The sequence below is a fragment of the Myxine glutinosa genome, chromosome 5 (genome assembly GCF_964187855.1).
Source record: "Myxine glutinosa chromosome 5, kmMyxGlut1.1, whole genome shotgun sequence".
Lineage (NCBI taxonomy): Eukaryota > Metazoa > Chordata > Myxini > Myxiniformes > Myxinidae > Myxine > Myxine glutinosa.
Window position 1 is genome coordinate 129,409,689 of NC_136265.1, and position 25,495 is coordinate 129,435,183.

The window sequence follows — 25,495 nt, forward strand, 5'->3', positions numbered from 1 at the left end:
TTTGAAAGCTTTGGATTCAACAGCGTGAAGCCGAGCCAGGTGTGAGGCAGGAGCACCCTTCCCTTTAAGAATTATGGAGGCCACTGTGCTCTTGGGAACCTTCCATGCAGCAGAATTTTTTTTTGTAGGCTTCCCCAAATCTGTGCCTCGACATAGTCCTGTCTCTGAGCTCTGCAGGCAGTTCCTTCGACCTCATGGCTTGGTTTTTGCTCTGATATGCATTGTCAGCTGTGAGACCTTATATAGACAGGTGTGTGCCTTTCCAAATCAAGTCCAATCAATTGAATTTACCACAGGTGGATTCCAATCAAGGTGTAGAAACATCTCAAAGATGATCAAGAGAAATGGGAGGCACCTGAGCTATATTTCAAGTGTCATAGCAAAGGGTCTGAATACTTATGTCAATGTGATATTTCAGTTTTTTCTTTTTAATAAACCTGCAAAAATTTCTAAAATCCTGTTTCCTCTTTGTCATTATGGGATATTGAGTGTAGATTGATGAGGGAAAAAATGAATTCAAGCGATTTCAGCATAAGGCTGCAACATAACAAAATGTGAAAAAAGTGAAGGGGTCTGAATACTTTCTGAATGCACTGTATATATATATATATATATATATATATATATATATATATACATATATACTCGTGTATATACAGTATGAGGAAGAGAGGGTTGGGATCAGTGGATAGAAGTTGGTCCGTGTTGTCAGACAGCGAGATGTAAATTGAGTCATCGCTGTTTGGAGGACTGTACAGGACACATATTAACAAAAGGTGGGAGCGGAGAGGAAGTTGTCGCCAGATGTACTCCTGGGAGTGAGCTGGAGAGAGGGCAGTGCAAGGAGAGTGAGGAAAAGAGTTGTTGATAAGGATAGCAACCCCATCACCCGGACGAAGCTCAGGTCTGTCATACCGGAGGAGGGAGTAACCAGGAAGAGAAATTAAGGAATCAGAGACATCTTGAAGGAGGAAAGTTTCTGTTAAGCAGATTAAGTCTGGTTTGCCTGAAGCAACGTGTATGGAGAGATCAGTCATGTTTGAGCGAAGGCCCCGAATGTTTGAGGTCCATACCGTTAAGGAAGAGGGAGGAGGAGCATCAGATACAGGACAAGTGAGGGGAGGGGTATGGAAAGATGAGGGAGGAGAGGGGGAAGTAGGGAGAGCTGTAGACAGTGTGTCAGAGATTGCAGGAGAGCTCGGAGAAGGGGAAGGATGAGGAGGACAAAAGGTTTGATGGTGATGGGATGAGGCACAGTGAGGTGTTGTTTGAGGGGTGACAGAGTGAAGTGGAAGGTTGGATGCTGTGGAGGTATGAGTTGGAAGGGAGAGGAAGTGGGGAGGAGGCAGTTTTGTGGAGGAGTTAAGAGGCAACTTTGAGGAGGAGGGGTGAGAGGGAAGAATTGAAGAAAAATGGTGAGGGGGGAGTTTTGAAGGGTAAGGGGTGACGGGGGAGATATGAGGGGGGAGATTTGAGTGGAAGGGGTGAGGGGAGAGATTTGAAGGGGAGGGGTGATTTGGGAGTTTTGAAGGGGAGGGGTGAGTTTTGAAGGGGAGGGGTGGATTGGGAGTTTTGAAGGGGAGGGGTGGGTGAGAGTTTTGAAGGGGAGGGGTAGGTTGGGAGTTTTGAAGGGGAGGGGTGAGGGTGAAGATTTGAGTGGGAGGGGTGAGGGGGGAGATTTGAAAGTTTTGAATTATTAAAGAAATTCGAACATTTATTACAGACTGGGTTTCTTGAGATATTCAAATCAGAGATCCGTTTGAGAACGTTTGAAGAGGGGTGGAATGAGTGTAGTTTCGAGAATGAAGAAAGGAAGAACTGTACGAGATTGAATTTTTTTTGTGTGATGGAAAGATTTAATAAGGAAATGGATTGCAACCGTTTGAACAGAAAGAAAAAAAGCTAGTTGTAGTATACAAATGAATACAACATGGCAGAGGGGAGTTTAAACATTTTAAAGCAAAACCGTCGGTTGAGCACGTGGGTATGGGCGGGGGAGGGGAGACCGCGAGGAGAGAAGGTAATTATTATTATTATTATTGTTTTTCAGACATCAAACAAAGGGTAAAAGGTTAGGGGGAAAGGAAGGGGTGAAATAAATCCAGAGAGAGATCGAACGTGCATAACAAAAGACCATAAGAGGCGACGAGGCAGGCCTCAAGGCTAACCAGGCCGCACAGACTAATACACAATTGTGCACGAAATGCAAAACATGGTAGAACCAGAAACACAGTAGACATAAACACAGCAAAACAAAATACTTAACTTTGAGAAAAAAAAAAACAACTTAACTTTGATCGATGTGGACGAGCTCAGACGACACACAACCGTACCCAGTCGTACCCAGTTGCTCCTGGACTCTGTGTCCTTTCCTCCTGACAAGGTGGAAAAGTTTCTGTCAACCCTCAACTCTGATTCTGCAACTGGACCTGACGGCATCAGCCCACGGGTCCTAAAATCCTGTTCTTCCGCTCTTTCACTCCCTCTCTCTATTCTCTTCACCCTCTCTTTTGCTCAAGGTCATCTTCCATCTGCTTGGAAATCTGCCAACATCACCGCTTTGCACAAAAAAGGTGCAAAAACAGATCCCAGCAACTACAGACCAATCAGCCTTCTCCCAATTATCAGAAAAGTCATGGAATCCATCATTGCTTCAGATATGAAATCTTTCCTCTTCTCCAATGGCTTGATCTCTGATCATAAATTTGGTTTCAGACCTGGACACTCTACTCTGGACATGCTGCTTCTGCTTTCTCAACAATGGATGGAGGTCCTCAATGCCAAACAGGAAATTAGAGCAGTCTCCCTTGACATATCACGTGCCTTCGATACGGTCTGGCACCCGCTCTGCTCACCAAACTCTCCTCTTTTGGTATCCATGGAAATCTCCACGCATGGCTGGCGGACTTCCTCTCTAGTCATAGTCAACGTGTGGCCCTGAATGGGTTTCTCTCATCTCCTCTTCCTGTTCAGGCTGGAGTTCCCTAAGGCAGTGTTCTGGGCCCTGTGCTTTTTCTGGTCTTCATCAATGATCTCTCTGACTCTCTTGAAAATCCTCTCTATCTCTTTGCTGATGACTCTACTCTCTGTCGCTCCATTCTTCATCCCTCAGATTGGCAGTCTGCAGCCTCCTCACTCTCTGCAGACCTGGACAAAATCACAGACTGGGCAAACAAGTGGAACATGTCTTTCAATCCTGACAAATCACACACTCTTACGATGTCTCTCCGAAAAGACTGACTGGACAACCCTCCCATCCACTTTCTGAATAATCCTCTCCAAGAAGTTCTGTCACTCAAGCTTTTGGGTCTCACTATCTGCCATGATCTTTCCTGGGAAAACCACATTTCAAATCTGGCCTCCAAAGCCAGTCGCCGACTGGGCATCCTCCGTCGTGCGAAGTCCTTCCTTGGCACACCTGAGCTCCACACCACATACAAGGCTTTCATCCGCAGCTCAATGGAATACTGCTCTCCCCTCTGGGCTGGTGTTCCTGCCTCACACCTAGCTCGTCTTCACGCTGTTGAAACCAAAGCATTCAGAATCATTGGAATCTCCCGCGATGAAGCTAACTCCAAGGGCCTCTCACTCGCTCACCGCAGGCAGGTTGGTGGTCTTTTCGTCTTCTACCGACTCCTCTCTGGTCTTGCCCCCCCAGCTCTCTCTGGGCTCTGTCCCGCAAATATTCCTACAGGTCGCACAAGATCTGCCTGCAACCCTCTTATGGTTAAACTGCCAAAATCAAGACTCTCTGCTCACCTTCACTCCTTCACTCCTCTTTTCTCCCGCCTCTGGAACAAACTCCCTCACTCTCTTCAATCCCACTCCACCCTCCAGGTCTTTAAAACAGCTGTTCACCACCATCTCTTATCTTCCCCCATCCAAAACCTTGATCTTTTCTACCCCCGCTAATTTCACCCCAATTCCACTTTTTTGAAATACCAACTTCTGTCCTGGAAGTCCTTGGTGTTCTTGTGTTTTATACTTATCTCTCCCCCCCCCCCCTTCCCACGCCCCCTCCCCCCAAGCCCTCTCCCTTCCACACATCTCCCTGCTCTCAAATGTTGTGTTTGTGTGCTTCCCCTTCTCTCTCCATCTTGTCTTCCGCTCCCTCTTTTTATATATTTTGTTTGTCTGGTTGATTTGTTTGTGAAATAAATGAGCCTCGATTCAGTATACAAAAAAGAAAAAAAAGGAAAAAAAACCAAAAACCTTACCCGGGGAACCGGAAACGGAAGTGATTAGGCATTCGGTTGTGTCCATGTGGTCTATGTGTGTGTGTGCCTGCATTAAAAAAAAAAAAAATCTTGGCAACTGTTGGTCGGATTGACATGAAAATTTTATATCACAGGAGCGCCTCTGCCTGTGGAATGTTTTTTATTCATAATTATGACATCATCGGACACGTGGTGCAGACGCCATCTTGGAAAAATGTTACACCTCTATATCTCCAAAACTGCTCAATGGAAAATATTGAAAGAAGGCTCATTGTCAAGTACTCCCCATGGGGAATAAGATATTGTTGTGGTTTTTAGAACCCTCACTTGTAAATAATAATCCCTTGTAAATAACTCCCTGTAAACATTCCCATTTGGTAAAGGTCAAAGGTCGCACCCTAGTTAGTCCACATTGCAACACATAGGACACCATAGGAACTTCTCGAGTTATTTCATTAGTATGTGTTTCAAGTAAGGCTCTGTTTCCAATAGTTTGACTCTGCGTTGCATTAATCAAATAACATAGGCCCCTTTTTCATCCCATTCATTTTGCGGCTTAGCCTCCCTCCAAATTGTATTGTGCGTCTCTGCCAGCCGCAGCGCTCGCTCCAAACGTGATTAACCATGCGGTCAGAGCGGAGAAAAAGGGGGAGGAGTTATCCGAGCGAGGCGTAGCCCTGTTAAGGGCGGAGTCGGTGAGTCCTCATGACCAACCAGGGCGGAGGCAAGCTCACCGGTGGGTGTGTCCTAAAAGCACGCGGCTTGATACGCGAGCGCGTAATATAAGCGCTCGCATGGGACTACTTAGAGAGTTGGAGTCTGAGTCTGCCGAGTCAGAGTCTGAGAGTCAGCTGGGGAGAGTGACACCGTTGGAGTGAGAGTGACGAGAGAACGTGATCCACGACGAGAGACACGGGTGGAGAGTCACGAGTCACGAGTCACGATTCCCCCGATTCACGGACGCAATTCCTCCCCGATATATGAACCCCCCGCATGTAAGGTCCGCTCACGCCGACAATACCAACCGCGCTGCCTGCCGGGTTTCGCCGCGGAACCGGAGCCTGAACCAAGGTGGAGCGTGGACCGGAGTGGAGCGTGAACCGGGGCCGGAGCCAACAGTTGCCCATCTGCTTGGACCGTCCTTCCTGCTATTCCCCTTTCATGCAAGTCTGTTTGTGTTGTCCTGGGCGTGTTAATTAAGACTGTATAAGGTTGCCCTGTGTCTGCTTCTTCTTCTTCCCTTGTACATTCCCTTCTTTCGTTTCCTCTTCGGGTTTTTGTACGTAATAAATCTCTGTTCTTCCTACCTTTTGGTTTCCTCTCCATCTGATCGCTTTAGTGATTTCCCTAATTGAGTACCTGTGGCACGACATCAGAACCGCTCAGAATCGGGTTAGTCTTTTTGCTAACGGCTCGAATCGCGGATTGCTAAACCGCTCGGCAATTTCCATCTGTCCGTGGTTTGAGCGGGAATTATCTCCCTGCTTTGCGGAGAGATTGGCACTCAGGTATTTGGGACTCCATCTTGACCAATCACCCTGGCCAATCTCGACCGCAGAGGAGCGTTATAATTTCCAGGGCTGGGGGATCGGCCAATTAAAAAGACAAGGGGATTAACCCCCCCCCCCTCCTTGGTAAGGGGAGCGCCGACCCTCAGATCCGCAACAATATGTTAATGATGATGTCATCAGTGCCTTCGTTATGATTTCATATTTCGACACGTAGCAGTGTAGCACGTAGCAGCAGGGAGGGTGTGTACCCCGGTTTAGAATAGGTACACCGTATCCCTGCGTGTCGTAAGAGGCAACTAAAAGGGTTGGCGTCAGGAAGGGCATCCGGCCATAAAACATTGTCTCAAAAAGGGAATCGTGACAATTACAATTACATATGGGCAGGGTACAGCCCGAAGTACCCCGTGGGGGAACTCACTCCCTCTCGTCAAAAATCAAGGTGGGGGAACCGGGTCGAAGCAAGGGTGGAAATCACTCCATTTATGACGACGAAACGGCTGATTCCCCACGTGGAGATCGGTTTCTGAGGTTTGGGACATGGAATGTAGGGACAATGACAGGGAGATCAGGAGAAGTGGTGGAAGTATTGGTCAGAAGAAGAGTGGACATATGTTGTGTGCAAGAGACGAGATGGAAGGGAAGTGGTGTGAGAATGGTGAAGGGTAGGCAGGGACAGAAATACAAGTTTATGTGGCAAGGGTACCTGGAGGGCATGAATGGTGTTGGTGTCCTGTTTTCTCAGGAGTTTGTAGACAGTGTGGTGAGTGTGACTAGAGTGAGTGATAGGTTGCTGATGGTGAAAATGATGATTGGAAAGCTCTTGGTGAACGTCATCTTCGGATATGCTCCGCAGATCAGTCTGAGCGATGAAAATAAGGACAAGTTCTGGTGTGCAATAGAGAAGCTGATGGAAAACGTGAAAGATGAGGAAGTTGTTGTGGCAGGAGACCTAAATGGACATGTGGGAAGGAGTATAGACGGTTTTGAGGGAGTTCATGGGGGTTACGGATATGGTGTGAGGAATGGAGAAGGTGAAAGGATTTTGGAATTTGCTGATGGAGCTGGTTTGTTGATTTGTAATACTCAGTTACAGAAAGAGGATAATAAGCTTGTTACATACACGTCAGGTGGGTCGACGACAACGGTTGACTACCTGATGGTGCGTAGGCGAGATAGGGGGCACCTCCGGGACACAAAGGTGATCCGGGAGGAAAGAGGCCATTTCACAGCACCACTTGGTTGCCTGCGACATATGGGCGAAAGGTGCGAGGAGAGCTCGGCGGGTGAAGTACCAACCGAGAATGAAGGTGTGGAGGTTGAAATAGGCGATGGTGAGGGAGGCATTAATAGAGAGGCTGAGTATGGTAGAGGATGATGTGGTTGAGCTTGAAAGTGGTTGGAAGTCAATGAAAGATAGCCTGTTAGGAGCCAACAGACAGCCAAGAGGGTTGCAAAGAAAGAGGTAGCAAAGGCGCAGGAGGCATGCAGGAAAATGTTCGGAGAACACTTGGATTTGGAAGAGGGTCAGAGAGCGGTATTCAGGATTGCAAAGCAGATAGCGAAAGAGAGGTGTCATGTGATGGGGGTGAGTTGCTTGAAGGATGAAGTGGGACAAATCGTTGTGGACCCAGATGGAATTAAAGGAAGATGGAAGAGATATATGGAAATGCTGTTGAATGCAGAGAATGAATGGGATGGCAACATAGAGAGTAACCCAGTTTTAGGACCGGCAGAGAAGATAACTGAGAAGGAAGTTGCGGAAGCGATAAAAGCAATGAAGAGTAGAAAAGCGGGAGGGCCGACGGGAGTTGTGGGAGATATGTTGAAGGCAGCAGGAAGTTGGGGTGTGAAGAGAATGACAGAGATCTGTAATCTGGTGGTGAAAGAAGGCCGCATTCCAGTGGATTGGGAACTGAGTACCCTCCTCCCTCTGTGCAAGGGGAAAGGTGACCCTCTGGACTGTGGCTCGTATCGAGCGATTTAGTTATTGGAGCATGGAATGAAGGTATTGGAAAGGGTGTTGGAGAGGAGGATAAGGAAGAAAGTGAAGATCGCCGAAATGCAGTTTGGATTTATGCCAGGAAGAGGAACGACAGACGCGCTTTTAATTGTAAGGCAGTTGCAGGAGAAGTACATGGAGACGAGGAAGAAGTTGTTTCTTGGGTTTGTTGATCTGGAGAAAGCATTAGATAGGGTTCCACGTGAAGTATTGACATGGGCATTGAGGAAGTTAGGAGTGGAGGAATGCTTGATCAGAGTAGTGATGGCAATGTTCAAGAGAGCGCGCACAGCTGTAAGGACGAAGGACGGGAACAGTGGTGAGTTTGCGGTGAAGGTGGGAGCGCATCAGGGGTCGGAACTAAGTCCACGACTAAAGGTATTTGTCGCTGTGATGGAGGTGCTGGCTCGGAACGTAAATGAGGGTTTACCGTGGGAGTTGTTGTATGCAGATGATCTGGTGTTGATTGCGGAAAGTATGGATGGACTGAAGGAGAAGATGAACAAGTGGAAGGAATGTATGGACACAAAAGGTCTGAAGGTGAATATCGGAAAAACGAAGGTGATGGCAAGTGGTAAAGCATGTGGTGAGGTGGAAAGAACTGGGAAGTGGTCATGTGCTGTGTGCAGGAAGGGTGTCGGAGTGAACTCCATTCAATGTACAATGTACGCTGAGTGGGTTCATCACAAATGTAGTGGTTTGAGAGGGTCATTAACCAGTGTGGCAGCTACATTCAAGTGTAAGATGTGCACAGAGGGAGCTGCAGATGGAGGATATGTTGAGTTGGATCTTGGAGACGGCGTGAAGCTGGAAGGTGTGAAAACATTTTGCTACTTAGTTTTTCTACTTAGGAGACATGTTGAATGGAGAAGGTGGATCAGACTCGGCAACAGTTCCTAGAGTGAGATGTGCATGGAAGAAGTTTCGGGGACGAGGGGAGTGTCGTTGAAGCTGAAGGGAAAGGTGCATGCTGCATGTGTGAGAAGTGTTATGATTTATGGGAGCGAGACATGGGTAATGAACGTAGAGCAGCAATGAAGGCTGGAAAGGGTGGAAATGCGAATGGTTCGGTGGATGTGTGGAGTATCGTTGAGAGAGAGGAAGACAAATGATGAATTGTGAAAGATGATGGGAATAGAGCCTGTGATTGATGCTGTAAAGAGAAACAGGTTGAGATGGTTTGGTCATGTGTTGAGGAAGGATGAAAGTGACTGGTTGAGAAGAATGATGGAAATGAATGTCGAAGGAAGTAGAGGACGGGGAAAACCGAGAAAGACGTGGCTAAAGGTGGTGGAAGAAGAAATGCGGGCAAGGGGGTTAACAAGGGGAGATGCAGAAAATAGGGCAAAATTGAGAAGATCGTCATGGGGACTGCAAGGCTAACCCCTGCTCTAGCAGGGAAAATGGCCTTAAAATGCCTGTTGTGTTGTTGTTGTATTTCGACAAGTACAACGCTTCATCTGATCAGTGTGAAAAAACATTTTTTTTCTGCAACTGTTAGTCTGATGGACACTAAATTTTCACCATCGGAGCGCCTCCTCCTGTGGAATATTTTAATGATAACTATGACGTCATAGGTCACATGGTACAAGTTGTTCGGGCCAAAAGCTTTCCTGACCGGAATAAATGGGGCCATTAAAGGAGTAATATAGTGTGTGGAAGTTTGGGGTTGATAATGCTTGGTATAGAACATTTACTTCCTTAAAATAAATGCCCAGAGTAAGCGTGAAGTAATTAATCGTGAAGTAATTAATCGTGAAGTAATTAATTGTGTTCTTCGATATGCGTCGCTTATCTGTCTGGTGAGACAACTTCCACTCATCCCAATGTTTGTCTTGAATTATCAACCCTTTTGATCACATTTTTACAGCTTTACGTTCAGGAAATTTGTCATAAATGTTGTTGTTAAAGTTTGCTAGGCCAGCGGCGCAAGTTCTGGTGGGAAAAGTCATAACACCATGACGGCCAGTCCGTGCTACTTCAGGATATCAGGGTCACTCCGCCCACCAGCCCGAGACAGCGGCCAATGGCGAGTGAGATGGCAGGGGTGCAGCGTGTTATGGGTGACGTGGATGGTCAGTCGATAAAGATGGGTGTGTCATGCGGAATTGGAGAAGCCGGATGCACTTGAAGATTAGCTGCGTGCTTTGCTCGCTCTTACTGAAGCACAGTCACACCACACCCATGTCAGAAACACACCCTCTCCTCCGTGCCAGATGCCGGGAGTGTGATCGGTTGTTTCCATGCCAAACTCGCCCGAACCCTGATCATCCTGTGGTGCCCTACCAGACACCGCACAGTATTTCTATCTCGTGAATATCCGATTGTCTATCGTGGTGAGTCGTGATCAAAAGGATGTACAGAGTGGCCACAAAGTCCCTATGCATGCAGTTAGAATTTATCTGTATGCTCCCCTCCATTCTCTGCACAAATTTGAATTTTTCCCCATGTTCTTCTGGACATCTTCCATGTTGAGGGTTGGAGGTCATAAAAGCAGCCCATGACAGCTGTTTTGAGGTCTTCAACTGTTGTTAGGCGGAGATGAGAAATTTCCTCTTTCACAATGCCCCAAAGTGAGTTGTCACATGTTGTTAAGTCCGGACTTTGAGGAGGCCACACTATCTCAGATCCACGTCCAATCCATCATCCACTGAATTTGTCATCGAGATTTTCTCTAACTGCGAGAGCATAATGTGCTGGTGCATCATCTTGTTGCAGGATAGCTGTTGCCTCAAGACCTCTTTCACGCAGTTGTGGAACAAACCACGTCTGAAGCATGTTCAAATAAGCAGTGCGATTGACACTTGCATCGAAAAAATATGGCCCTATCATGTGATCTTCTGAAATTTCTGCCCACATCGACTTGAGGAGGATGCTGTTCAATTTCCTCATAAAAATGAGGATTTTCTTTGCACCAAAAATAAACATTCCTGGATCGATTGCTGAGGTAAATAGCACACTCATCTGAAAAAGAAGAAGCTTATCTTGATTTAATGGTGGGAAATCGCTGCAGAAGAGCCTTACTAAAAATCAAGTCAAATCAAGGACACTCGCTGTTGAAAAAGCCTTCTACCATGCCCACGTCATGTCGCATGTAGGAGCTGGCTTATCAAACTTCTGCGAAAATCTTGTCCTTACAGTCGTGGCCAAAAATATTGGCAACCTTGCACTTTTTTCAAACAACGCACCATTTCTTCCAGAAAATTGATGAAATTTAAATATATTTTGGTACCCACATATGTTTTTCTTTGGTTTGCAGTGGAACAAAACAAAAAAAGCTGAAAGAATTACTAAACCTTAGCTTAATCCACACATCAATCCTAAAATGGCCCGGACAATATTATTGGCACCTTTTAGAAGTTGTTAGAAAGAATTAGATTTCAAGCAGGTGATTCTCCTTTACTTTGGAATTGAACTCACCTGTGGTGAGTTGTAGGTGTCTGCAATATAAAAATCACTCATTCAATCAGTTTGAATAGAGAAAAAGAGTCATTCTGCTGTTTTGTGTCACTGTGTGTACCGCAATAATTTTGGAGAAAAGAAAGAAACCAGAGAATTGTCTGAGGAGGTCAGACACAATATTGTAGCCAAGCATGGACAATCTCAAGGCTACAAGTCCATCTCCAGAGACCTTGATGTTCCTGTGTCCACCGTACGCAATGTTATCAGGAAATTTATGGCCCATGGCACTGTAGCCAACTTCCCTGGACGTGGCCGCAAGGGAAAACTTGATCGAAGATTGCAGTGAAGGATTGTTTGAATGGTGGAGAAAGCACCTCAATCAACTTGAGCATTAATCAATTGGCATTAATCTGCCAAACAGATTCCAGCTGACCTTCAGACACAATGTACGACAGTTTCAACTTGCACCATCCGACGCCAACTCAATGAAAAGGGGTTCTATGGTAGGAGACCCAGGAGGACCCCACTGCTGAGAGAGAGAGAGAGAGACATAAGAAAGCCCGACTGGAGTTTTCCAAAACACACCTGAACAATCCAAAATCCTTCTGGGAGAATGTCCTGTGGACAGACGAGACCTAATTAGAGCTTTTTGGTAAAGCACATCATCTCTGTGTTTACAGAAAACAAAATGAAGCCTTCAAAGAAAAGCACACCTTCCCTACAGTCAAACATGGAGGAGGTTCAGTGATGTTTTGGGGGTTGCTGTGCTGCCTCTGGCACTGGGTGCCTTGAATGTGTGCATGGCATCATCATGAAATCTTCTTCCGTGAACCGTTTCTTGTTGAATGTCTTGCAGACTTCCTTTCTGGTCGCAGTCAACATGTGGCCCTGAATGGAATTCTCTCTTCTCCCCTTCCTGTTCAGGCTAGAGTTCCCCAAGGCAGTGTTCTGGGCCCTGTGCTTTTTCTGGTCTTCATTAATGATCTCTCCGACTCTCTGGAAAATCCTCTCTATCTCTTTGATGATGACCCCATCTCTGCCGCTCCATATCCAAACCCTCAGATCGGCAGTCTGCAGCCTCCTCACTCTCTGCAGACCTGGACAATATCACAAACTGGTCAAACAAGTGGAACATGTCTTTCAATTCTGACAAATCTCACACTCACTTTGTCTCTACAAAAAGACCGTCTGGACAACTCTCCCATCTACTTTCTGAACATCCTCTTGAAGACGTTGTCACTCAAGCTTTTCGGTCTCAGTATCTCCTCCTCCAGCCATCCCCCTTCCACAGATCTACAGACGTCCCTGCTCTCTACTGTTGTTGTACTTGTATGCTTCCCTCTCTCCCCCTCTTGTCTCCCGCTCCCTTCATTGCATGTTTTATGTGTCTGTGCATGTTTTCATGTTCAATGTGTTAGCTCTTACATGAGCCTCGATTCTGTATACAAAAAAAAATCAAAGAAAATCAGGGGTTTACCAAGGCATTTTGGAGCACAATGTTCAACCAAATATTAAGTCTAGGGTGTCAATAATTTTGTCAATGCCATTTCTTCTTATTTTCTGATTTACAAGGATATATTAAGTTCTGAATCAAAAACAAAGGTTCTGTAATATTAACAGTGAAATAAAGAATTGTGGAGACCAAATGCTTTGGTCAATTTCAACTTATTTTTCGAGAAAATTGTGAGTTATTTGAAAAAAGTGCAAGGGTGCCAATATTTTTGGTCACGACTGTATGTCTTCAAAACTTGCCCCTTCTTGCGCGTGGTCGTGAACCCAAACACAAGTAATCAGTCTTTCTTCTATCGTGTACTCACTGGTGTCCGTCATGCTGAAGCTGTACCTGGAAAACAAATAAGTAACAGAGGACACACTTTTATGCATAGGGCCTTTGTGGACACTCTGTAGATAATTAAGGTTCCTGTCCGTCGTTTGTTCTGTGGGCGTGTATGATCGGTAGTGGGTAAGGGGCTTATTTATTACATACTTGCTTGCTTCTCCTTTTGTTGCCTTCCCCATAACCATTTATGGTTCAGTATTAAATATACCTGGTCTAGGGGGTGAATTCTGGCTGTCGTGGTTGCTTCAATTGGTTTGGAGAAATCCATTATGGGACTAATTTGGCCCCAGTTCTCAATAGCACCAAGAAAGACCACATCACAAATTAATTAAAAGACCACAGCCTATTTATAATCGAGACATGCGGCGCCTCATTGGCATTAACGCTGGGCTGATTTGGGACGTAAAATCTGTATGTCATTGCGATATTAAACGCGAGAGCCGGCGGGGAAGTCACCAAAACAGTCGACTGTTACGGTTGCATTGAGGAGACCACAACAATATTATGATGGATGGAATAAAAAAGGACGAGATAAGCTAACCACAAAGGAAAGCAAGGAGATTCTGACATTTCAAGCGTGAACCATTTGTCGGTGCAACAACAACAACAAAAAGGTCTGCGCCTACATTCACCCTCTTTTGCTCTGACAAAGTTAAAGCTCAAAATGTCAGCACCATGTGATCTTCCATATATGTATATATATATATATATATATATGTAAATATATATATATATGATTTTTTTTTTGGACCTTGCTTTATTTTTTTTAAGCTGATGGCCGCAATAGACAGGTTGCAGATCTCTGAATGATTGTGGAGAATGTTGGAGTGAACAAAATCGGAGAGAATCATGAAATTTGCAGGTCGTGGTATCAAAAGTGCTGATCAATGACACCAGCTGGGCTCGGAGGCACAAGTCTTCTGCCAGTATGGTGCTTACAGCATGCAATAACTCCCATTTCTCGACATAAGCGATAGGTGTGCAGATGGGCCGTGCCCCTCAAGTATTCACGCATAGTCGAGTCGTGTCCCTCAGGTATTCTCGCATGGTCGGCCTGTGCCCCTCAAATTAATAATCAGTGATCGGGCTGTGTACCCTTGGCATTATTGGGTGGTCGGGCTGTGTCCCAATAGCATTCTTGGGTGGTCGGGCCTTATCCGTCTGGCATTCACGCTCTCGCTTCCTTAACCTTGCGTTCACTGCTCTTCAATCTTCAATCTGCTCGTCCACACTTTAACAAGGTCTTAAATTTCCTGACACCATCCCCAGGGTTGGAACCTCTGAACATCAAGTCTATCCCTCTCAGGGATTTTTTGATAATTTATTACATCACGGTCTTTCACAGGTGGGGCATGGACAAGCCCTGCCCAATATGGGGGCTTCTTGAAGTTCCTTTCCTCATGGGGAATCTCTTCATAATCTCCATGAGATATCGACGGGCTGCAGTAGTGCATTTCCAAAGCTTGTGGTGAAGCCAGCATTGTCCAATAAGTGTTCTTAGATCCAATACAGAATTGATTCCACAATTCAGGATGGAGTTGATTCACAATGGTTTATTCCTTCGGCAACCCATATAGAATGGTCCTAACATTGGAAGAAAGAGTGCTTTTGGTGCAGCACGTTTTTCCCCACAATGGGAAGTACCCTAGTTAGGTGCACAATTTGTTTCAAGAGAAATCTGGTGAAGGATGCTTGCCTCATCGCAATTGTGCAAAAGCGTCGATTGAAAAGTTTCAGGAAACTGGTCAAATTGCAGACGAGTCTCAAAGTTGATGCCCGAACGTTGTGACAGATGTGGTATGGCAGGATATTGGCAACCATTTGCAACCAAGTAGGTGTCTCACTAATAAAATGAAGTTTGTTCCCTATAAGGCGCATTTTGCTCATGAACTTGCACTCAGACGCAGAAAAGCGGGTGAACTGTCAATGTCTCCAAAATTTCAGAACGGAAAATGGAGATCAGGTTTTAGACTGCACCTTATTTACGGATGAGGCATATATGAATAGCCAGAACACCAGAATTTGGCCCACATAGAATCCCTATGCAATCTTCGAAAAAGTTGTACTGCTCCACGATTCTTGTAGTTCCCTCTCTCTCTCACTGGTCGTTAGCGTTCTCCATAGTTCTGCTACTGACCTAAGTAGCTTCCCTCCACCTGTCTGGCTATATAACCTCGCAGTCATATGTGGGCACACACTCATTGGCTCATTGACGAGCTTCTGGCTGCTTATACGGGTTCCTCACAGGTTTAGGTCCTTAGAGGGATTGACATTCTCCGGACTTGTCTCACCTTCTTGGAGAGTTACAAGGTATTGCTTTCACCTTCCTGGGTGGGGAGGATGTTCGCCTGTCTGCAGAGCTGCATGTAGACTATATATACAGTCACGTGAAAAAGTAAGTACACTCCATGTAAAGTTTTGACTTTTTCAACATATTTCAACGTACAGCTATTTTATCTTCATTTCAACAATATTGATCGATAAAGGTGATATAATATAACAAATATCATGAAACATTTACATTTTGTAGTCCATTGTATAATTTAAATAAACATAAATGCAAATTTTGCATGTGGAAAAAGTAAGTACACCCTTGGCTCTAATAGGTGGTATTGCCCCCTTTGGCAGAAACAACCTCAAGTAGGTATTTCTTATAACTGTCTAGAAGTCTCTGACATCGACTGGGAGAAATTTTTGCCCACTCCTCCATGCAGAATTCTTTCAGCTGTGCGATGTTTGAGGTTTTTTTTGCATGCACAGCTCGTTTCAAATCCCCCACAACATCTCGATGGGATTTAGATCCTGGCTTTGACTTGGCCATTCCAGAACCCTCCATTTCTTTCTTTTCAGCCATTCCTTGGTGGATTTACTGGTATGTTTAGGGTCATTGTCATGTTGCAAGGTCCACCCTCGGTTGAGCTTCAACTTTCCGACAGATGGCCTCACATTATCCTCAAGCACCCTCTGGTACAATGAAGAATTCATAGTGGATTCCATGATGGTGAGCTTCCCAGGCCCTGATGCAGCAAAGCTGCCCGAAACCATAATATTTCCACCACCATGCTTTACAGTTGGTATCAGGTTCTTGTGGTCAAATGCTGTCTTTGGTTTTCGCCAAACATGTCTTCTGGTACTGTGGCCAAATAGCTCTACCTTTGACTCATCTGTCCAGAGCACATTGTTCCAGAAGTGCTGGTCTTTGCCAAGGTGTTCATTGACAAACTTTAGTCTTGCCCTGATGTTCTTTCTGGACAGCAAAGGTTTCCTCCTGGCACACCTCCCATGTAGATCAAATTTGTGCAGGCTCTTTCTAATGGTAGACTCGTGCACTTTGACATCAACAGTGGCAAGAGCTACCTGTAGGCCCCGTGATGACATTCTGGGGCTCTTAGAGACTTCTTTCAGCATCTTGCGGTCTGCTCTCGGGCTGAACTTGCTGCGGCAGCCTGGCCTGAACAAGTTGGCAGTTGTTTGGAATCTTCTCCACTTGTAGATGATCTTCCAGCCAGTCGAATGATTGATTTCAAATTGTTTGGAGATCTTTTTACATCCCTTCCCAGACTCGTAGGCATCTATAACCTTCTTTCTGAAGGCCTCAGAGAGCTCTTTTGATCTAGGCCTGGTGATGCCGCACACTTCAACAACAAAGAGCAAACCAAACTAAATGTCTGAGGTTTAAATAAGACAGGTTCCTCCAAGATCCTCTCTAACGATGTTCTAATCATTTGCACCTGAGCTGGTGCACCTGATTCTAATTTTAGGTATTAGAAGTAGTGATAAATGTAGGGGTGTACTTACTTTTTCCACATGCGAAATTTGCATTTATGTTTATTGAAATTATACAATGGACTACAAAATGTAAATGTTTCATGATATTTGTTATATTATATCACCTTTATCTATCAATATTGTTGCAATGAAGATCAAATAGCTGAATGTTGAAATATGTTGAAAAAGTCAAAACTTTACATGGGGTGTACTTACTTTTTCATGTGACTGTAAATATATATATATATAGATTTAGAAAACAAGCATATAGACAGATTTCAAAGGGAAGCAATTTCAAGGATTAATAGGGGAGGAATGGCGAGAGAGCTTTAAAAACATTACAGAAGGGAGGGGCCATCTTTCTTTGCTTCTGAACAAACTTAGACATATGTCCTATCATTCTACACAAATACCATAGACTTATGCTAGACGTTTATTCATGAAATAACGGGTCTATCTTAATGCTTTTACCAGTACAAATCCAATTAATCCAATAAAGGCCTCAAAATAGTGCTCAGGATTATAGAAAAGCAACAAAGGTAATTGAAAACCATTGTCTTTATATTTGTGATATAACTGTATTACATAATACATGATATTACAAGTCCTTTGAAGTTATAGGTATGGGTTTATAAAGCAAGAAAGCAGCCTTGTTAGTATCAGATTGAACTGCAAGTCCTATACACAGGATCTACTAGGTCTATACCATTCAGGAATATGCTTTTACAGATCTTCATCACTGTCCAGAGTGTCATCTGGAAAGTCCTAAAAGTGAAGCAAGTGTTAGGATTAGAAGTCTAATGATCCCACCAATGGTTTTCTTGACCCAGAACACATAGGATTAGCATATTTAAATAAGATTCCAGGTTGACTAGCAGCCGAGATAGCGCAAATTATGTATTTTATGGTGGCCATTTTGAAAATCCAAAATGGCGGCCGTGCAGGTGTCTACGCAAATGTAAACATTAATTTTTGGATTCCTCATGCTCTGAATATTCCAAAAATGTATAGTTTTGCTAATCTCCAAAAATTTTGAATGAAAAAACATAGTGAACCTGACTATTATGCACTCTCCTATAATCTTCCCTTCACTTCTTTTTCTCATTTTAAATTTAATCAACAGAGCTTTCCCTCACGGAAAGATGCAATGAATAGATAGTCAATAATTTTAGGCTATTTCGAAAAATCGAGACGGCTCAAAACGAGCGTCCAACCTATGCCCGCAAAACGTCATACGAGTTAAAGGGTTTGCACAGTGGAACCAAATCCACTTACATTTAATGCCCGGAATGAAAAGTGATGTGTGTGCAGAACAAATTCTACTTCTCTACCCAGTGTCATAAACAAAAATTAAAGGGAACATTGGATTAGTCAAATTGCACTTTCTAATTTGCTCATTACACTTCTATAGATAGCACTGACTGAAAGCACAAACAGCAGCTTGTTATTCCCAAATATAATCAATAAAGACCCCATATTTGCTATTTGAGGTTATATTAAAGACTAATTGGGCAAAATATTACAGATGCTCCATTGCCGTCCATACCGTCCTTCTCAAGATGTTTGTGAATTGCATCGGGTCACTTGATGTCCGCACCACTATTAGGTGTGTACAAATAAGAACAGCAGTTGGTGGCATCCTCTTTATAACATAGGTAGCACAAAGTCCTCAGTGACTTCATAATGGCCACTTGAGAACAAAAGCAGCGTAGCTGCCATCCCTTAACATCCGTCTCTTGGGTCCTGTAGCTATAGAAAATTGGGAAATAAATAAATACTATCAGGGTGAGTAGATGGGCATAAATGTTCAAGAATTTTAGACATGAACAAAATATGCTTCCTTTTGTGATGCCAAACATGTCAAGGCTAGAGCTGGAGTAATGGTCTGAAAAGACCAACACATGGAAAGGTTTAGGCACATCATCTCACTACCCCACCTGGTTTAAACTTTTGTGCTTGGAGTTTGGGATATGGAAGACCTTTTGATTAAGTACACTTCACTGCCCCTACCTGGTTTATGCTTCTTCTTCTTTCATATGCAGCACATGACTGCGAGTAGCAACATTGGCTAATGATGTGGCTGTGCTGCTGATGGGGTGGCCCTTGTAGGTTAGAGAATGGATTTGTAATTTGTTCCAGATTGCTGGTGGTAGCTCAGCTACTCTTCAGGAATGACACTGTGGGATCTTTCAAGTCCACCAACTAATGCTGGCAAACGGCACACCCAGCTCAACGTCTATCCGAGAGATGACATAAACATTGATGCCTTGCCCTGCCTGCAAGATACCAGGATGCGAGTTTGTAGCTGGGCCGATATTTGATGGAGTGCAGGGTGCTGGAGCACCAATTGGTGGTGGAGCCTGTCAGCTTCCATCCTTGTTGATGAAACTACCCCTTTCTTCCAGGAAGAATGGTACCAAAAACCATCGAATGACATTTACAGTCCTGCAGTGTATCTCACTGGACCATTCAGACCAGATATTGTTCAAATCATCCCTCTTCTACAAGCCTAGACTTTATCAGATTCATCATGTGATCTTTGGGCGCGAGGGATAACACAAACTACATTTGGTCCAATTTATAACCAGTGCCATCGTTATATATGGAGTATTATCGTACTCCATGATACTTTTATTATGTTTCCTTATCCGACCTTATAAAAATCGCATTTTACCTGACCTCCGCTACTTCCTGTGTCTTGGATGTTTTTTTGTTTTTAAAAATATTTATTTCTTCATTTATTTTTATTTTGTTGTGCTTTATCCTTATATTTTTCTTACTTTCTCTTAGCCCCTTACCTAGAGTGGCTGTATGCCTTGTCTGGGGCGATATCCATAAAACAAAATCCATTTCATGTCTCAATGTTTGATTACAATTGGATAAAACTACATTTAATCCAAAGTGCATATTTTAAGGAAGTTTTAAAATTATGGATAATTCCTGAAGGCAAATTTTATTGGGAATTTTTTAAAAATTCAAACCCATCTTATGTAGCTAGTGTTGTTTTGCAATCACCTTGTTACGATGACGAGTTAAATAGATTTTTCCCTTTCCCCCACATTTGAAGTTGAAATCCTAAGCTAGCGACACTTGGCATAGACGTCGGTCCTTCCCCGCGTGTAGTTTCCAGGCAATGTTGCGCACTCTTCCCCAGAAGTGAATTTCCAGAAGCCACTGGAATACAAGTCGTCTTTGGCTCCCCATTATGCAGCCACAACAGATATGCATCCAAAATTGCATTACGACGAGAAATATAACATCACAATTTGGTTATTCAGCAGAAATGTATTAAAACCAAGAATCATTTCATTTGAGCTCTTAAAGGGTGTCTGATGAGGTACAAAAACTGCATGATTGTAACAAAGTACCCCAGCAATCTGATTTATTAAGGTGCGATTGCTTTCCCAGAAAGTAAAATTTAATACATTAGAAGTTAATCAGCAAAGAGATCATCAGAATTAAAAATCTCTAGAATTTAACCCTCACCTTGCCTTCCAACATCTGCTGCGTGACGAATCAAAGGGAGATAAAGTGACCGGTTGTTGTATCATGCGTGTACTTGGCTCCCTTATAGCTCAATCGCTATCGAAAGGTATGTATTCGACTACCACCCTGACAAGGTGTGCAAACAAATCACAAACTCTTTTGTGGACTTGGGCAATGATTGGATGAAATAATCCCACTCTTTTGCAGACTTTGGCAATGATTGGATGAAATAATCCCACTCTTTTGCAGACTTGGGCAATGATTCGATGAAATAATCCCACTCTTTTGCGGACTTGGGCAATGATCGGATGAAATAATCCCACTATTTTGCGGACTTGGGCAATGATTGGATGAAATAACCCCACTCTTTTGCGGACTTGGGCAATGATTGGATGAAATAACCCCACTCTTTTGCGGACTTGGGCAATGATTGGATGAAATAACCCCATTCTTTTTCAGACTTGGGCAATGATTGGATGAAATAATCCCACTCTTTTGCGGACTTGGGCAATAATCGGATGAAATAATCCCACTCTTTTGCGGATTTGGGCAATGATCGGATGAAATAATCCCACTCTTTTGCGGACTTGGGCAATGATCGGATGAAATAATCCCACTCTTTTGCGGACTTGGGCAATGATTGGATGAAATAATCCCACTCTTTTGTGGACTTGGGCAATGATCGGATGAAATAATCCCACTCTTTTGCAGACTTGGGTGAACCCCGATTTGGAATAGGTACACCATATCCCTGCGCATCGAAGAGCGTGACCAAGGGTTTGCGTCAGGAAGGGCATCCGGCCATAAAAACATTGCCTCAAACAGGGAACCATGATGGTCATGGGGCCCGCAAGGCTAACCCCCGCTCTAGCGGGGAAAATGGCCTTAAAACGATCATTCATTCATATTCATTTTGCAGACTTGGGCAATGATCGGATGAAATAACCCCAACCCTATCATTGCCGAAAATCATCCCCATCATTAGCAGCCTGAGATTATAATTTTGCTCAAATTACAATACGATAATAAATGGACCGATATCAAAACATATGATCGAAGTTGACACGTGGTCAACATAAAGCCCCACGCCCACCATCTCTCCCTCGGGGAGGTGTCTAAGCTATGAAGGATTTAGCAGCCCCGTCTCGGCCCTCAGCCATCAGATGTTCGACCTCATCCACAGTGCGTGGAACAGTCGTCATGAGTTCAGCCCCCGATTCTGTCACCACAATGTTATCCTCAATACGGACCTGGCGGAGAAGACAAAAGGAGGAGGAAAGGCAAGAGATACCATTGAATAGGAATTGATCACCATCGGCAAATTAGCACTACGTTACATTTCGTTTAACCATTTAAACACTTCCTGAAAAATGATTGACATTTAAATGTTTTTCTTACAGTGTCTATGGGTCATAGTACAGAGTGTATGGAAATTACACTCAGGATGATGACATTAGGGGACATGAATCACAACAATATGAGGAGGCAATGGACGAACCAATACAGTAGATGCGAGAGCAACATCAAGAGTTATATGCTCAGATGAGTAGATTACAATTTAACAGTTTGTTTAACATCTATGATCTAATTGGGTGTCCAAACACACCTAGGCCGAGCGCAAGTAGTCAATTAATTTGGAGCGAGCTATTATTATCGATGGGGAACATTATTATTTTTTTGGCCTGGGTTTGTGTCATGTTTGTATATGTACCCTGTTCATTCAATTAGTCCCTCAAGTACGCCAATCCATTTCATTTCCTATCATTTTAAATCATTTATAGTTCCTTTGCCTCTACAGCTTTCAACGTCATTTAAAAAAACTCATAAAACTCTTTTGGTAGTTTGAATCGTGTGTCGGATTGTGATATTTACGAAGGAGCTCAGCGAAAGTCTTCTTTTGTGAATTCAAACATGTGTTCGACAGTCACAAACTGATTGTTGGCCAAATGCTCTCATAAATGAATATAATTGAAACTCGAAAATTCATAGAACAAAATACCCCGTGCAGTCACTTCAATTTTAATACAATAGTGATTTTAACGATCGTCCAAAAAAATCCGAAAGTTTAGTGCTATTGAGGTAGTCCAGAAGCCGTCCCGAATACCACCCTTATACACCACCTCAATGAACCTTTATTTAAATTGAAGTATGTGCAGTGCCTTCAGAAAGTATTCACACCCCTTGACTTTCTCCACATATTGTTGTTACAGCCTGAATTTTTAATGGGTTAAATTTTAAAAAATCTTGTCGCCGATCTACACAAAATATCCCATCAAGACAAAATGAAAAATGTTTTTAGAAAATTTTACAAAATACAGAAAGAAATGCAGAAATATCTAATTTACATAAGTATTCAACCTCCTGAGTCAATACTTCGTAGAAGCGCCTTTGGCAGCGATTACAGTTTTGAGTCTTCTTGGGTATGTCTGCTTCAGCTTTGCACATCTGGATCTGGTTAGTTTCTCACATTATTCCTTGCAGATTTGCTCAAGCTTTGTCAAATTTCATGGGGAGCGTCGGTGAACAGCAATCTTCAAGTTTTTCCACAGATTCTCAATGGGATTCAAGTCTGGGCTTTGGCTGGGCCACTCCTGGTCTTTCATGTTGTTATTCTGAAGTCATTTCAAAGTTGCTTTGGCTGTATGCTTGGGGTCATTGTCCCTTTGGAACGTAAATCTTTGCCACAGTCCAAGGTCTTTTTCACTCTGAATCAGGTTCTCTTCAAGGATTTTCCTGTATTTGGCTCCATTAGTTGTTCCCTCTATCCTTACACGTCTCCCAGTCCCTGCCGCTGAAAACAATCTCCAGAGCATGACGATGTCACCACCATGCCTCACATTAGGGATGGTGTTAGAAGGGTGATAAGGTGTGCAGAAGTGGTGCTTTGTATTCAGGGCAAAGAGTTCCATTTTAGTCTAATCAGATCAGAGAATATTTTGTCTCATGCTCACAGAATATTTTGTCTCATGCTTTCAGGGTCTTTCACGAGCCTTTTTGCAATCTCCAGGTGTGCTGTCATGTGTCTTTTTCTCAGGAGTGGCTTCTGTCTGACCACTCTCCCATAAAGCCTAGATTTGTGAAGTGCTGCAGATATTGTTGTCCTTCTGCAGATTCGTCCATCTCAGCCAAGGAACTCTGTAGTTCTGTCATAGTGGTCATTGGGTTCTTAGTCACCTCCCTGACCAAGTTCCTTCTTGCCCGGTTGCTCAGTTTGGTCAGATGGCCACCTCTATGAAGAGTAGTTCCATATTCTTTCCATTTCCTCATGATGGAGCTCACTGTGAGATCTTGGGAATTTTCAACACTCTAGAAATGGTTTTATACCCTTCCCCAGATCTACGCATCCTCACAATTCCATCTCTGAGTTCTATGGACAGTTCCTTAGACTTAATGGTAGAGTTTCTGCTCTGACATGCACTGTCAACTTGTGGGACCTCATTCATGATATTGAAGTTCATAACATGCATTTTTATTATTTTAATTATTTACTGATTTAGTTTTATTTTTTGCAGGCAAAACACTTGAGTGAGTGACCATGTGGAACTGGTCGGGTGAAGAACGCACTTTTGTTAGCAAAGCTTTTTACAAGAATAAGGATAGTGCAACTGCTCAATGTTCAACGTCATGGAAAAGTGCCGTCTGTTGAGTTCATGCAATCAAGTTATGGGTTCAGAAGTTTGAGTGGACCGGTTCAACTTTAAAAGAGAAACCGCCAGGAGCACCCAAATCAGTAAGAACGGCACAAAACATTGAGCGTGTAAGGGAGTCAATTTTGAGAAGTCCGCATCGCTCCAGGCGAAAGCATGCATCAGCCTTAAGAATTTCTCACACGTTACTATGCCGCATATTGCATAAGGATTTCAACTTTTATTCCTATAAAATTCAAACTGTCCAGGAATTAAGCCAAGATGATGAGATTGCCCGCAATAATTTTTGTGAGGGAATGCTTTCATTTATGGACGGAAATGAAAACCAAAACATTGCGAACAATTTGTTCATGTCTGATGAAACACATTTTCATCTGTGTGCTTATGCCAACACGCAAAATACTCGTTTTTGGGCAGGCGAAAACCCAAGAGAAATGCACACGAAACCGTTACACAGTCCCAAAGTCACAGTGTGGTGTGCACTTTTGTCGTTCGGCATCATAGGGCCTTACTCTTCTTTGAGAACGATAACGAAAATGCCGTCACTGTTACTGCAGCTCGATATACCGATATGGTTTCTAACTTCCTCTCCAGAGAATTAAACAGATTGGTGCGCACCTCCTAGATGTTCTTTTTCACAAATAAATGGCATGTTATGTACTTCACTTTCTTGTAAAAAATTGTTTTGAAATACAACTTTTTATTACCTTTACACGAGTGTTAAAATAACCAAAAAGGTGTGTTTCTTTCTAAATCATGTCCAATCAATTGAATTGGCCACAGGTGGACCCCAATCAAGTTGTAGAGACAATTTTTTTTTTTTTTTTTTTGGATACAGAATCGAGGCTCGTGAAAGAGCTAACATTTATTTCACAAACAAATCAACCAGACAAACAAAATATATAAAAAGAGGGAGCAGAAGACAAGATGGGGAGAGAAGGGGAAGCACACAAACACAAAATTTGAGAGTAGGGGGAAGTGAGGGAGGGAGAGGGCTTGGGGGGAGGCGGCATGGGAAGGGGAAGGGGGTGGGAGAGGGGGGGGGGGGATTGGATGCACCTGAGCTATATTTGGAGTGTCATAGCAAAGGGGTTGAATATTTATTGCCTCAAGACATTTCAGCTTTTCTTTTTTAATTATTTTGTAAAAAAAAAAAAAATCCACTGACATTATGGGGTATTATGTGTAGATCAGTGCCAAAAAAAAACTAGAACGGCACTCAGTAGAGAGCATACATCCACCTGGTGAACAGTTTACATTTTGCATCTCAGAGTAGAACAGAAAATCACAATATGAATGAATATATGAATGAATGAATATAATGAATATAATGTAGAAACATTCTTCACCAAAATTTAATCGATTCTTCCTTGTCACACACACAACCTGTCCAACAAGTTTCGTCCATATCCACATACAACTTTTTGAGATATCCTGCTATGTATCGTTTTTGGCCCTATCTCCCAATGGTGAAGAATCACTAAAAAAAATTAAATAAACCTCATATCCGAATCCAGATTCAGATCTTCACCAAAATCGAATTGATTCGTCCTTGTAAGACACCCAACCGATCCACCATGTTTCGTCCAAATCCGTCCACAACTTTTTGAGATATCTTGTTCACA

The 25,495-nt window shown here is 43.4% G+C and overlaps 1 protein-coding gene across 1 annotated transcript in view; it reads right to left on the reverse strand.

Moving 5' to 3' along the window:
- Window positions 1–20,002: 20,002 nt before the first annotated feature.
- The window catches only part of PEPD (peptidase D), a 66,661-nt gene continuing 61,168 nt past the window's right edge, over window positions 20,003–25,495 (reverse strand). Inside the window, exon 15 of the mRNA XM_068116257.2 lies at window positions 20,003–21,473. Within this exon, the coding sequence (XP_067972358.1) occupies window positions 21,339–21,473 (135 nt within the window). The 3' untranslated portion in view covers window positions 20,003–21,338. The remainder of the gene's footprint in view (window positions 21,474–25,495) is intronic.